This window comes from Phasianus colchicus, chromosome 6, assembly GCF_987193195.1.
Source record: "Phasianus colchicus chromosome 6, bPhaCol1.hap1.1, whole genome shotgun sequence".
NCBI lineage: Eukaryota > Metazoa > Chordata > Aves > Galliformes > Phasianidae > Phasianus > Phasianus colchicus.
In genome coordinates, this window is record NC_143441.1 from 26,383,479 (window position 1) to 26,399,489 (window position 16,011).

At 35.7% G+C, this 16,011-nt stretch overlaps 1 protein-coding gene across 5 annotated transcripts in view; it reads left to right on the forward strand.

The window, feature by feature from the left end:
• The window catches only part of ETV1 (ETS variant transcription factor 1), a 63,472-nt gene extending 51,399 nt beyond the window's left edge, over window positions 1–12,073 (forward strand). For all 5 annotated transcript variants that reach the window (XM_090142732.1, XM_090142734.1, XM_090142736.1 and 2 more), the window contains 4 exons: window positions 1,262–1,332; window positions 4,385–4,554; window positions 8,105–8,206; window positions 10,763–12,073. In XM_090142732.1, the coding sequence (XP_089998858.1) occupies window positions 1,262–1,332; window positions 4,385–4,554; window positions 8,105–8,206; window positions 10,763–10,984 (565 nt within the window). In that variant the 3' untranslated portion in view covers window positions 10,985–12,073. The remainder of the gene's footprint in view (window positions 1–1,261; window positions 1,333–4,384; window positions 4,555–8,104; window positions 8,207–10,762) is intronic.
• Window positions 12,074–16,011: the final 3,938 nt, after the last annotated feature.

Genomic DNA, 16,011 nt, shown 5'->3' on the forward strand with positions numbered 1-16,011 from the left:
AAATCAGTCAACATGATTTTATGACATAAAGGTCATGTCAAAGAAATCTGATTTCATTCTTTGTTGAGATTAAAAGTTTGATTGGTAAAGATACATGTCTCTCGTATTGTATAGTTGGCCTATTTTTTTATGGCATTCAATTTGCCACTGCATTATATTCTGATTAAGAAGTTAGCACTAAGCAGTATCAGTAAAGTACACATTAAATACATTAAGACCTGGCTTACTGACAGATCTAAAAGTGGCTGTCATTGGCTAACCATTACTGAATGGATTTGTTTCTGTTACAGTTGTAGGAATCAGGAGTGTTGCTATTCAATATTTTCATTAAAGATATGGAACAAAGTTAATTGATAACTTTATGGCACAGCAGTAAATAATGGGCAGGACAGGGCAATCACACAAAGTGATTTTAATTGTGTGGTAATCTGGACACATTAAACAAAAAGGTTTTTTCATTTCCTTTTTTTTTTTCTTTTTTTCTTTTAATATGATGAACATAGACCAAACCTATGGAATCAGGAAACAGTGTGTTGGAAAAAATGATTTTGAGATGGACCACCTCCTCCTTGGCTTGGGAAATCAGCCCAACAAGATTGCAAGCATATGGCAAAAAAAAATCCTTATGCAAGATTTACACAGTTAAAGAGGGTCAGAGTGAAACAAGAGAGGAGGAGATGTTTTGTTTCTCCAGGTTGCACTAGCAAGGGTGCTACTGGCATCCAGTATAGTTCTGGTTAGTGAAGATATTAAAAATAATATTGCAAAGTAGGAATGTACACAGAAGAAAGTGCTAGAAAGAATGCAAGGTTACAGAGAGTGTCTTTTAGTGACAAAAGTAAATTTACCAAAATTACCTGAATTGGAGTAAACATCCAATGCTTGTCTTCTGCATGGATAGGGAGAAAAATCCTGAGTAGGGCTTTAGTCTAGCAGGCAGAAGACATACAGGAACTAAGGGTTAAAAGTTAAAGCCATGCTAACTCAAATAGGAAATGAGGCAAACATTTTGAAATAAATCATAAAGAAAAATGGGTGCTTTTTCATTTTTGCAGGTTGCGATCAGCAGTCTTTTGGGAATGCGTACGTTAATTAAACACTCCTGTACTGTGGCCAAAAAGTTGTGATTGGGTGGTGTGTAAAGGATGTGGGATATTAATTTGATTCCTGTATGACTTAGTGTTCCCTCTGGCATTAAGTCTATGGTCTCATCTTTCTCCATGCATCTTTTAAATAAACACCTCTTTGTCTTTAAACTTACAGGTTGTATGTATGAAAAGGGACCTAGGCAGTTTTATGATGATACTTGCGTTGTTCCAGAGAAGTTTGACGGTATGTATGACACATCTCTCTCTCTTTTCTTGTGTGTGGAGATGAAAAAAGAAAAGATGAGGGACTTTTCTCTGTTGCTGATCAAAAAAAAGGTCAGTCATGTTCTAATTTAGGATTCCTTAACACACCACTTGCAGTGCACCCAACCAAAGCTGACCTTTGTATCTTGCAACCAAAGTCTCCTTTTCAATAGGATGTTGTTCAGATTTTGCCACTGAAGGGTTCTGTATCCAAAATTGGCACAGAGGAGCTCGGTTCCTGTACTATTGATAAGTAATGGGAGGATTCCATTGCACTAATGATCACATACCTCTTCTTGTTAGAGATTTAATGAAAGTATCTCTTATAATTAACAAAACAGAGGAGAAAGCAACAGCTCTGATTTTACTGGAGATTAAGCCTCTTTTCTTGTTGTCTGTGAAGAAATGAATAGTAGGGAGTAAGTATATCAGGCATTTTTGTTTGGTATAAGTGTTTTTTGTGCTATGTTAGGCATTGTACCTAGTGGCTTATTTCTCAATAGGATTGATAACAAACAAATCATCTATCTATTCTTACAGAATTTTTTCAAGAGGGAATCTGGGGTCAAGTAAAATAAATGGCCTGAATTATCCTCAGTTACTCCAATGTAAAATGAGTTTCCTGATGTAACTCAGTTGATTTCAGATTTATTTCATTATAGACAAAGTAGATTGACTCGGTATTTCTTGCCAATGACTCTGTTAGTCTGCAACTTTGGGAAGTAATTTGGAGATCAATTACTTAAATTTGCTAGAGTGGCTTCTTTGAGTTACTGTATGTATGTCCAGCTTTATTTATTTTAACAGGAAGGGTGAGATATCTTCTGATAAACTTGTGAACAGCTCTCTGACCATAGCTAAAGGAAAGCTGGAGAACTCTTGCTGTTTATTTTTTTTTCTGCTTTGTTTTGTTTGTTTTTCCCTGAGAATTACTTAGGTGGACTGCAAAACTATTGTGTGTCTAGCAGCATTTGTTGTGTTTACTGAAGAATGGGAGATTCTAAAGTGAAATTAATATGAAGAATTACATGTTCTTCAATCTGAAGTGTCATGTGTATTCCAGAGTTGGTAAGGAAGAGTAGGAAATAAATGGAGGAATTTAAATAATATTAGCCTTCACCTAATTCTAAGGATTGCTTGATCCAGTATTGCATTATCGCAGAATTGACACATTAACTGAAAGGGTGATTTATTTGAAAGTTTGCTTTATATGCTGGCTTTGGAATGTTTTTTTCATTTCTTTTCCATTGAGCATATCCTGTCACGTGGTTTTGTTTTGGTTTGTGTCTTGTTGCTTATTTGGTTTTTCATTTTTCCCCAAACCATTGTGTGCCTGATCTGTTTTCAATACTAGTGACAAAAATATATTTACATTTATGGAAATGGGATCAGACCCTGTTCTAGAAGAGGTTAAAATTCTTTGTGAGGAGTACTTGTGCATTGCTTTCTTGAAAAGCCTTTTTGTTTGTTGAGTTTTGTAAAGAGGAAGGAATGAAAATAGGAAAGAAATACAAATAATAATAATAAAAAAAAAATAAAAACAGTAAAATTAAAAATATATCTATTTGGAAATGTTTGAGTGCTTGCAAAGCACTGAGTCTTCTAGTAGCTGCGATGAGTGTTCACTGAGATAACACCTTGTCCTCGAGAAGACTGATATCATGACACAAATGTTTGTGTTTATGCTTGTAGCCTGATGACTTTTGAAGAAAATGTAGCAAGTATGTTATTATGTTTTGGTCTGTAAAGCCAAAATGGGATAAGCTCTGGACTAGCTTTGATGTTTCAGAAGTAGATTCTCAGCTGCTTGATTTGAAATCAAGGATCAACACAGATGAATAACCTGATCTTCTGTAACATTGCACTTGCTGTTGTGCATTACTCAGCTATCATTAAAAGAAAAATATTGTCCTTGAAAAAGAAAGCCTTTCAGGACTGGAGCTTCAAACTCACATAAACCAAAAAGCCTTGTGTTGATTTATTTGTTTTCCACTGCTATTGACTCAATTTTATTTCCTGATTACAAAAGGAAGTGCTCCATTTTTTAATAGTATTATTCTTATTTTCACTACTCGGAGCCATTCTGTAATGACCATCTTAATGCTGTGGTTTAGTACTAAACGGGTCATGTGTTTATTCACAGGGGCTGCAGGTCTGGTACTTTAAATGAGGAGTTCTGCCAGTTTTTCAAGGATTGTTTTCATTGTTTGCAGAAAATCAGCATCAAACCTTTCAGCTGTTGTTGTCCGCATGAGTTGTTCATATGAATATTATTTAAAAACAAGAGGACACAGTATGGATGAAGCAGGACAATTTTTCATTGGCAACTTGTGGAACAGCAGAATATTGTTGGTTTTAATAGCTTCATCTGGATTTGAAATTTTAGAAAAACTACTTCTTTTCAGGAGAATACTGATATAATATGTAGATACAAGTAAAAGTAATGTGTGCTTATATGCAAGTCCAATATGCCACAGAAAAACTCACATATCTGCAGGATTTGCATACCTATATGTAAAGCACATGCTATTTAAGTCCAAGTCAAATACTTTGTCAAATTTTCCTTTAGAGAATTTGCATGCAAAAGAAGTTTCACTCAATAGTTTTGCAGCTTTTGAAGCACACATTGAATTTCCAAAACTGGGGCTTGTTCAAAGTATAGTACACAAATGCAGTTCTTCAAACATCAGAATTGCTCGCAAAAATAGTTCAAGCTCTTCCAGATAGAGGATATTACAAAACAGTTTGCAAGCAAGATTTGCATGTATCAGAAGTGAATGGGGATAGGCTTAGGGAGACTTCCATAAAGAGTGACTGAATTTAGGAACTTGTTCGCATATGAATATGTTACTGTAAGAGTGTTTACACTTAATAGCAGGAGAAAGGAGACTATTGCATTTGTGGATAGTTGGGTAGCAAGCATTCTTTTCTTCAATTTTATTGACCATAATGATTGCCTTGCCAGCTTATCCGACAAACTTAGTGATGATGCTTTTTGCGGATTGCTCAGCTAACGTTGTTATTCTATGCAGGTGATGTCAAACAGGAACCAGGCATGTATCGTGAGGGACCCACGTATCAACGGCGAGGCTCACTTCAGCTGTGGCAGTTCTTGGTAGCTCTTCTCGATGACCCATCAAACTCCCACTTTATAGCATGGACTGGCCGAGGCATGGAATTCAAGCTGATTGAGCCGGAGGAGGTGGGTTAGATGAACAGATTGTCCTGATGTCCACTACCCTGTAGAGGAAATTTAACAGTTCTTTCATAGTTAAGCTGTGTTTTCCTTCAATATTTCATTTCTTATAACTTTAAAAGGGTAATGGAAAGAACTCACAGTGAGAGTGTTGAGACAGATATATGCTTGAGCTTAGACTTAATTTTCTAGTCCCATGAACTAATGAATATATGGCAAGTACTAGAGTTTCAAAATACTCAGTATTAATTGTTGGGCCCAGAATTTTTAGAATTATTTTCCAGGAAGAGTTCTATTCTACATTCCTTTGAAAACTTGTTCCTGAATAGTTTCTTTAGTATCAAATACTCTTCAGTGTAAAGGTGTGGGAAGTTGGAACGTTTTATCTGTAGAATGAAAGGCTCCAAGTTTGAAACAGGTGACAAAGAAATTTAAGAATTTGAGGCAGTAAGGCAGTAAAAGCCCACTGAAATAATATAAAAAGCTCTTTTTTAAAGTGTATTCTTGGTTATCTGTATCATTAGATTGCTTACTGCACATTTAGATCCTACTCTTGCAAAAACTCTAGCACATGCATGGCTTCCCTGAACCATGAAGGACTCATTGGGTAGAAAAAATTGCTTGTATTCATGAACATTTGCTGAACCATGACTTAGTTCACTAGTGTGATAAACAGGAATAAATTTAACATTTTATTGCATAAAGTTTCTTCACTTGTTAACATTAAATAATCTATCCTGTGTTCTAAACAGCAGTGAAAACTGTTAGAAAATCTGGCGTGTGTGAATTTTATTGTAATACTGATGTGGATGATTTGATGAGTATTGTAAAAAAGCAATATCATTCTGGTTTACATTTTGCAGCTTGGAAGGGGATGAGCAATAGAAGAGAAAACAGTAAATTCTCATTCCGGATTCTTTCTGAGTTAGAGCTGAGTAGGAAGCTTTGGGGGTGTAAGGCAGCTTCTTCATTCTACCAGCTATTTCTGCCATTTGCCATCCATCTGCTGCCATAAGCAATCTGAAAGCTTTCTTGCATTTAAGTTTCATGATGCATCAACAGCCCTAAGGGTAGCTGGAGATTGAGACAATACTAATGCTCTTTTTCTTCCTGACATGGTCTGGCTGATGGGCAGGCTGCTACAGAGACTCATGTGCCAGCTCTGTTCTGTCCAGGCATTCTCCAATGCTACTTATATTCAACTTGGCAGATCCTGACACTGTGCATCTAAGGATTTGACCACAGATTATCCATTGCTCCAATCTCGGTATCCAACATTTTAAAGATCAGAAAATCTTATTGAAAAATTGTTCCCAGCAGATGGTGCAAAAACGTTATAGATTTTATTAGATATGGAAAGGAAAATAAAAAAACAAAGCCCTAAGAATTCCTTATTGCATAATTCCCCACAGAGATAGATGTAAGTTAGTCAGATCGTCTGCTTGTATGACTGTACAGCAGTTGCTTTGTGTTTTCGAGCAATGCTGCATCTAAGATCTGGAAAAGACAGACTACTTGAAACTTGCTTGCTCCTTTGCTCTCAGGGAGTACAAAGAAGGCTAAGCTGTTTTCGCGTGAATGCCGTGGATACAACAGAAACTGTTGATTAAAATAAGAATAGCCTGTGGGAAGTTGCACACTTCTTTGGTTGCCAAGTGTAAATTGAAGGGAAGTCAAAGAGCTTGTTGATTCAGCTGTGGCAGGTTAGGATGTCAATGGCATGACCTTTGTATCTCATCCCTTTCTTCAGATTTATGTCCCTGTAGAAAGGGTGATGACAGAAATGAGTATGTATCAGCTTTTGGGGCATGATAGTTCATTCAGAAAGCATGTGACTGTAAACTGTGGAGGTTTAGAACTGGCGCAGGGCCATTTCTGCTGCCTGGTCATAGACACAGTAACCTTCAGCAGGAAGATGAAGTGGAAGGCTAGAACCCCAACTCAGTTCCTCAAAGCATGATTTGATATATGCTCTGCAGATGAAGGACAGGAGGACTGACTTACAAAAACTACTTCTGTTCTTGCTTGCCTTTTCACATGTGTTAAAATAACACACAATATAACATGTTCTTGATGACTGTTTTGTTCTATACGCTTTGCTGTATTATGCAAACTTGATAGCACGGTGATTTTTAGGACTGTGATTAATGCAGGAAAAAACTTGGCAGAAATGAAGAAAGATAGATGTAGGCATGTGTTAAAAAGATGAATAGGCAAATCATGGTTGCATATCTAAACCAAATCTACAGCTGGTATAAATTGACATGATTTGGAGGTCTGTTTTAATACGGCTATAACTTGGCTAAAGTTAGCAAAGCCTTGATAATTTACATAAGCCTGAAAGTCTTAACTGTAGAAAGAAAATAGTGCTTTAAAAAGAAATTTTAAATAATTACTGTCCAGATGGAGGTCAAAGTCATTGGGTTTTACTGTTGTTATTTAGTTCCCTTCAGTTCTCAATGGTGGATGTTGTCTATGCTTTGCATTAAAAGACTCCAGACACCTATGGGAAAGTGTCGTAGAGCTGTCTGCAGAGAAGACACATGATTACTCTTTCCTTCTTCCAGAGCTGTATGCATATGCACCTCACTAACATTTTTATAGAATGTGTTTTAAAGAGTTCATCACCACTTTTTTCCCTCCTCTATTGACATGGGTAGTCATTTGCACAGACAGTAATTGAAATGTTGCCAACGACCAGTTATAATTTTGGGTGGGGAAGAAGCTGTTAAGCTCTTTAACAAAAAGTCTCTTTCTTCAGAACTACCTCTGGCAATAAAACAAGAAGAATAAAGGGAAGTAGAAATCATAGGAGCAGAAGCCGTATCATTCTCTGGAATGGTTCACAAGTTGCTAGTGACTACTTTTTGATACTATTTTTAAGGGAAATTACACAACTACAATTGAGCAATTTCTGTCTGGTTCATCATTCTGCCACCTCATTCCTCCAAGTGATTATCCTGCCTCCCTTTACTTTTTTTAATTTTTTTTTTTTTTTTTATGTAGTGGTATTTAGGACTCACTTCTGTCTCCCATCTTCTAATGATCTCAGCATTGACATTATTCCAACTTATGGCCTGTATTAGTTCATGAACTAAGCTTGTATATGTGTTTTTAATATAATTTATTAGCTTTCTGACAGAAAACACAAAAAAATAGTGCAATTATTCCTATAACAAACTAAAGAAGAGCTTTCATTTTTCTTTAAATCTTTCCAGTGAAGCTTGATAAATATTTTTTGTTTATCATATCTTTATATGACTATTTTTTCATTGTTTTTCTTTAAAAAACAAAACAAAGCAATAACAACAATAAAAACCAGCCCACCACTAGATTTGCAGATCAGTAAGTCTATTCCAAGTTTAATGGATGACGGTGAGTCCAATTAAAAATTGTGTTAGTACATGGGAAATTCAGGTCACAGCAGCCTCTTCTCTTTTATTTATGCATTCCACCTGCAGGGTTCCCCCCTCAATCCCCCAAATAAAATATCTGATGATAAGATCTGCTTGTGAAATGCATTTAACAAATCAATGCTAATCCATTTTTGTGGCAGGTGGCACGTCGCTGGGGGATTCAGAAAAATAGGCCAGCTATGAACTATGATAAACTTAGCCGATCACTTCGCTATTATTATGAAAAAGGAATCATGCAAAAGGTGAGCAGCTAATTCTGTATTAAATTTCACTGAAATGTTGAATATTAATCCACAAGTCAGTTTACAAGGAGTACTTATAACTACATTGCATAGGTTTTTCATCTCTTTAGAAAAACCCTAGTCTCTTTTTTTTACCTTCTACATCCAGTATATGCATCAAGGTATTTTTTTCTGTGTAAAAAGTGTATGTAGTTTTAGTTTACGCAATGCACATAAGAATTAAAGGGAAAGAGGTAGCACTGAAAAATATCCAAAGAAGCTTCCTGGAACCTGGGAAAGGCAAATAGTAGAGTACAATAAGAATAATATTTTGTAGATCTAAATTAACTGACCATTGCTTAGATACTTCTATAACTGCAAGTTAAGGGAGAAAAATGATACCTATTAAAATCCTAAATATTTTACCAATTTTTGTAACAATAGTTTTGTAATAATACTATTTTTAAGTGAAATTCAGTATTTTATAATATACTGAACTATGAGAAATATTTAACGAAAAATTATGTATAACAGCCTGGTCTTGCTGACAATATTCAACCTGTTATTTTCCAGTGGTTTGCTGATTTCTGTGTATATTTTTAAATCTTGCTATGTAGAGTTATGTAGCTTGACAACAAGAGAGACCTCCTACTTCTAGAAAATTATTAGATATGGTCAAAGGTCAGAATGAACATCTTGTGTTATATATTTGTTCCATATCTTTGCACATTCATTTTGTGTTCTGTGATGACTAACATGTTTAAACCTTCCATTGGCCAGCTACATGAGTGAAAACAATGCCCTCAGCCCAAGTTGCTGGGTAGCTTTTCCAGTAGGACTTTTGAAGTCTGCGTTTGGAGTTATCTATTACAGGTTCTCTTGCTTTTACTCTGGGATTATTGCAGTGATCACTCTCTAGGGGTCAGCTTGTACAACCTGTGCTTATGGTACTTCAACAACACTGCCTTATCCAATCATTTACCTGTGCTCTTAGTTTCTGTGAAGTTGACTGGAAGCTAGGTCCAGTCAGGGAAAAACAGAAATGCTTGGATTTTCTGGGTACTGCTGCAGACAGAGGTGTTCCTCATTGCAGTTTTGGCTGCATGGACAATTCAAAGGCAGCCCAGAATCAAGAATATGTGGCGAAGAGGGTACAAAAAGTCGAAAAGATGAGGAGGAAGATAATATGGACATATCTATGTAACATGTTCTTCTGACAACTAATTTGCTAACTCTTTAATTACTCCTTTATTATCTATATGACTGTATTTAACACACATTTTAAAAACTAATTTGATTGCTTTTTTCCTAACATAGCAATGTTTGAAACATTCCCTTGGATCATCTTATCTGGCAACTTAGTTTACGCTAAAATTAATGGGGGTTATAAATTCATAGCAAGTTGCTTTACTGCAAAATGTGCACGTACATTTTTCCCTTTTGTTTTAAGTTAAGCACTGGTAATAGGCTGTGTAAATATCCTGTTTCTGAGTGCAGACTTCAGTCTGTAAAATTTCCTGATGTTAATTTGCTGGAAAAAAAAAATATTCTCCTGAGATATAGTCTTTACCAAAACATTACATTTGTAGAAAAGATAAGATGAAAATTTAAGGAGATGCTACAGACTGTTTTGCACCCATAAGAATACAGTTAAGTTTGCTATACCTTTCCATCTTCGTGCATTCATTTTCAATGCCTTGCTGGATGATGTTGCAGGATGCAATGATCTTTCTGATTTTTATTTTCAAATAATTTTAGTTGATGAGAATGCAATATTGCTCATATTTTTTACTGTAATTCTTTAAATATGGCACTTGAGGAAGCACTATTGAGTAGCTTTTTTTCATTTTAGATTTTAGTAAAGCAGAAATTCTGTTTGTTTTGTTTTGTTTTAATATTATTCTTTAGCTTTTAAGTGGACAAAGGACAGACATTTAGTAGTATTTCTGAATAAGGGAAAACTGGGATTGTTGGACAAATTGCCACTCCATAAGCAAATCTAAATGTCCCAGGCTTTGCATGAGCAATTGCTAAGTACATATTAGCTTACGTATTTGCTTACGCTGTCCCTGTACAATCAGCATGCACTATAACTAAGTGCTTTTATACTTAAGTATGAATCAATCTATGTAAAGTGAAATTCAGATCTCTATCATGCAATGTGATTCTTTTTTCCACTTCACACACAGTGTTGGACTTAGTCATTTTATTTTGCCTCTGTAGTGACAGTTTGTTTACATTTTCCTATACTAACAGCTCCATTTGTGGCTAAGTATAAGAAACAACCACAAACGAAGTTTGAAAGTAAAATAGCTAGTATATCTTTCAAAAGGATATCACGTGTCTCAAAATCAAGACAGTTCTTCATAGTCTGCTTCTGCAGATCCCTAGTCTTTATTGTCGTCCTTACCCATTCGGCTGCCTCGTTATTAACTGTGTAATGAAGATGAGTTCTTCAGAAACCCATTCGGCTGCCTCGTTATTAACTGTGTAATGAAGATGAGTTCTTCAGAAATCTGTTGAATGTGGAGTTGCAAAAACATCAACACTTATACTACCTTTTTTTGTTATCCTAAGGTTGCTGGAGAAAGATACGTCTACAAGTTTGTTTGTGACCCTGAAGCGCTTTTCTCCATGGCCTTTCCAGACAACCAGCGCCCCTTACTGAAGACTGACATGGAGCGCCACATCAATGAGGAGGACACTGTTCCCCTGTCCCATTTTGATGAGAGCATGGTCTACATGCAAGATAGTGGCTGCTGCAACACCCACCCATATAATGAAGGCTATGTCTACTAACAACAGTGACAGTAAAGGGGGTGTTTTCACCCTCTCTTAGGCTTCTCCTCTTTCACAAGAGCCAGAGGAAAGCTGAATCGACTTCAGTTTGTTTTTTAAATAGTACACTAAAAGGGGCTTTTCCTGTTGCATTATTCCTATGGTCTGCCATGGACAGCGCACTTTATTTGAAAGGGGAGGGTTGGAAACTAAACATTATTGTGTGTAACAGGAGGAAAAGGGTGGGTTTGCTTTTTATTAAGTTTGGGAAGGGAACATACAGGTTTTAAGTACAAAAAAGCTATATCATGTCTGTTTTGTTTCATATCAACATAAGATATTGTACATTTTCTCTGGGTATCCATAGTACAGTTAATTCTCATTGTGCAAAATAACCACTTGCTGATAATATCAACACAACATGCCTAGGGCAGTTGTTTCTTGCCATTCTTAATTGTCTTTCTGCAGATATAAAAGAGAAGCAAAGCGTATCCTGCAGCATTTAATTTAGAAGTTTGAAGTGCTGGACCTTGCAGCTTGCCTCCAAAAGCAAAAAATATCTCTAGAGTTTTACTTTGTTTGTATGCTAGTTTGTAGGGCCTCAAAAAAAAAAAAAAAAAAGAAAGAAAGAAAGAAGAAAAAAAGAAAAATCCCACTTATTTGCAGAGTAGCCTTAAGAACAAGGACAAAGTCACAAAATCCCTGACTTCAGACTGCAAGCTGTCTGTAACTGGAGTCACATTACTATACATATATGGCCAGTGTTATCACTTGGACATTCCAAGATCCATTTGAGAGTAGTAATTACATGTGATAGGCTGTCTGATGATCATGTCAGCATTAAATACGGGATCATGATCAGGACGGAGAAAACATTTCATATCCTTCCATTTCCTTTGGTACATAAATAAGTTATTTAATCAATAGGAATTAACTGTACTAAGTCACATATCTAATTATGCTGTTTAGACACAGCAAGCACTCCTTGAGAAAAATATCCAATACACTAAATAGGTACTTTAGTAATTTTTAGACATGGTATCCATTAATATGCATTTAAACCTTTTACTGCTGTGTTATGTTGATAACATATATAAATACTAGATAATGCTAATGCTTCTGCTGCTGTCTTTTTCTGTAATATTCTCTTTAATGCTGAATTTACTATGACCATTTATAAGCAATGCTGTAACGACAGGTAGCATTTCAGGACAAAATAGATGACTTGAACCATTTATTGCTTAGAAAATAGCTTACGCCATAGCTGTGCTATAAGCAGCTTTTATGCGCATTCACAAATGACTAGTAAGCTTCAGCTTGCTGAGGAAAGTTCTGCAGAACCTTTTGTGATATTTGGTGGAACGGAGAGTAGATGAACTGTCAATACCATGAAGTCGCTGTATGACATTGTAGTGCTGGCACTGATGTTACCAATCAACTTGTTTTGGACACTAAATGTAAATGTGATCAGATATGCTCGGAAGACAATTTAAATTTTGAGTTCTTTTTTTTCCCATTATTAAGGTTTTTAAATTGGGTTTTTTGGTTGTTTTTATTTTGTTTGTTTGTTTGTTTTGTTTTGTTTTGTTTTTTTGTGAGGGGTAATCTTAAACACAAGCCACACACAATATTCTGTATGTAAAATGAAAAAAAAAAAAAAAAAAAAGAGAAAATTCTAAAGATTTATGAGCACCTTTTCTGAAGTGTAATATAGTTTGAGGAAAGGGAGAGCTGGTAAGATCGGGATTTCTTTCTTTGCCCAGTGAAATTTAAACAAGTGTTATATGGAGTATATCATTTTCCTATGTTTTCAAGAAGTGAGAGGAAAATGAACATATAACCATCAAACAGTAATTTTCATCACAATGGAGGGGTTTCAAAGACAGTCCTTGTTTGTGAATAGATTTTCCATCCTGTGTCAGTTAAGACATCAGTTAAGCTATGAATATTTTAATAAGCAGTTAATCAAAAGTAAAGAAGTAGTGATTACTAGAAACCACAGGTGCATAAAAAACATTTCAGCAGGTATTTAATTTAGTCAGATCCAGAAGGCAACATATTTTATGGGAGTGTGTATATGCCTTATTATGTCACCTAATTCCGTCACCTGTAATGGCACTTAAATTTGCAGAGATCAACCCAGAATCACAAGTCTCAAATTGCAGAATTAGCAAGAAGGAAAAAGAAAAGGTTAAGTAAGATTGTTTAAAAAAAAATATGCAGTTTCTATTGAAATAAGGTTCAAATGAAACATGCTTTGGTGAAAAGTCCGTGGATTTGTTTTGGTCCTTTAATGTCAGCATGAAGCGCCTCCTGCCTGTGGCAGGATGTGGGTGTGGGAGAGGGATTGGGCAAAAAAGGAAAAAGAGATTAAAAAAAAAAGAAAAAAATGCATAAAATGTGTAGTATTTAAGAAGAAATATATATATGTATGTATCTGTATACGGTAGTGACTCACTGAAAAAACAAGCGATCAGACCAACATTACCATGATCTCTCAGCAGAAGATGAAAAAGTCTTTCACTGAACTGATTAACTCTTTTTAAAATGTACCTAAGAATTTTATTTAAAGTCTGTTTCTATTCCACTTTTTTGTTTCTTTGAGTTTGTTTTAGGTTGTTTTTTTTTGTTTGTTTGTTTGTTTATTTGTTTGGGGTTTTCAGGTAGAATAATAAATCTGGCAGCTGATTCCTGCAAGATTGTTGTGTATTGGATTCCTAAACATTTGGACTGGAGAGGCCCTTGCAGTACTGTTCTTTTTTTGGAAGAGGAGATGACGATGGTCTGTTCCCAGTGCCTAGGTTGGCATCTTGCAAAATGTAGCAAAACAAAACAAACAAAAAAAAATCACAACAAAACAAAACAAAAAGTAAGAAAGGAAGAGGGAAAAATGAGGAATACATGCAATTCACTAGTAGTTATATATGAGTCATAGTATTTAGGTTGACAGAGCATTGTATTTTACTGACGAAAGAAAGAAGGATGGACTACATAAATGTAGAGGATTGATTCCAACTGAGAACTCACACACATTTTCACAGCACTTTAATATCCTACTGAATTTGTGTGTATTTGGGGTGCTGGGCTTCTGATTGTTTGGGATTTTTTGTTTTCAGTTGTATCATAGCAGGAGGAAAAACACAGGCTTCAGCTGTAGGTTTTCAAACATTCTTTCTTTGCTGTGGCAGTTCAGCTACACTGGTAGCTGAAGAGGTGCAGTTGTTAGATAAGGATGTCACAGAGTCCCTCAGAATCCATTTAAAGGAGCTAATATTGCAGGTTTAGGGCAATGCACAAATTTTGCCTTAGGGATATGGCTTTCCATGCTAGAGAACCAAAGCCTTTTCTTTCCAAGGTCACAGTGTAACTCCTATACATCAACTGTGGTGCAATTTTTAACAGTGCATTCTCTGAAAGCATGAAGTTCACATGCTGATCAGACCATATCTGCCTGCTTTATTTTAGAGTTGGCTGTTGTGGTAATGATGACAGATGAGAGTATAGGAACATTTTCTCACATATTTCCCCATGAAGAGCCCTTTCCTCAGGACCCTTTCTGCTTTGAGATTCTGAGATACCAGGGACAGTTTCCCATGGGTTAGTACTTCAGAGTTGTATGGACATCAGATTGGAGTGTACTGCAAATTCATCTTCTTGGAACAATATCATCTGGTAAACATTTTTTGTCTTTTTTAATATAAAAAAAAAAGTCTTTATTTTTCTTGTTATTAATAGGAAATAGATCCATGTGTGCAAAGAGTAATATGATGAAATTGTTGAGTTGTTAATAGCTATACTTTTTCCTCTGGAGATTATTAGTTTCAGATTATATATTACAGATAATAGCACACATGAATGACCCTATTCAGTCTTCAATTAATGGCTCTGAGGGCTTTTCCAAATAATCTACTTCAAAAATGTTTGGGGAGTCTTAATTAATTTAGTATTTTACGTTCTTAAGAATCATCACTCTGAAATACCCCACTTGAATCTAGCTGTAAGAGTCTATGAGATTTATTAATTTTTTTTTTATTATTTTGTTTTAACCTGAGGCAGAGTAGCTTGGAAGGAAGGTAGCAGCTGCAAGCAGGTGCCTGTACCTCAGAAATTCCATTTCAAAGTCCCCTGCGTTTTGCTGAGATATCAAGCTGGGAACTGGAGCATGTGTGATAGATGGCTGCACTGTCTTCCTTGTTCTGTTGCTTTTGCTACAGGAGTGATAATTTCTGGCAGGGTGGAGGGGGCGGAATGGAAAGATAAGGTCAGTAGCATTTTAAAACTACAAGATTACCTAGAGAATATCTATTAGATCCCTAAGAATCGTAAGTGTATCTGCAAGAGGCTGAAAGCCACCCAGCTTTCATGACCATATAGGTAGCATAGGTTCAGGAAACTTCATGTCTTACTTCAGGAGGTTGAAATACTGGATTCCCATTGAATACAAATTGAATTTATGTGGGAAGGAAATATTTATGCCATCTTGTGTAATAGTCTGAAAATTCCCATGAAGAATCTCATTGACATTTTCCTGAAGAACTATTTTTATGTGTGAAAATCATACCCAAAACATCACCAAAAGAAGGTATAGATAAGCATACTGTTCTCCAAGACTGTAGCATTATATATCCTTGAAATGTATAATGCCTTTATATTGTCACTGTATTATCTGTACTGCAGACTGTCATTGAACTGACCTCAACAAAACACAGCCTACACTGAAGTGGGTTGTTTTTGATGTTGGTTTTTTGTTTTTTTTTGTTTTTTTTTTAATGAACGTCCTGATGTTAATAGACATTACAGGAAGGTATCTCTGAGGCAAGGTCACAATCAGGTGTTTAGACCTGATGAAATACAATTCTCTTTTTGCTTTTGCAAAGCTCTCCGGACATTTCTGCCCATGTCCATGCTTTTTGCTTGCAGAGTAGTAAGGTTACGACAACTGTTGATATTTTTATTCTTTTTATTTTTGCTGGTTTGCTAGTAGCTTGGTTCATTTTGTTTCAAAACTGCCTTTATGTGTCTCTTTCCTTACTCCAGATAACCAGGGA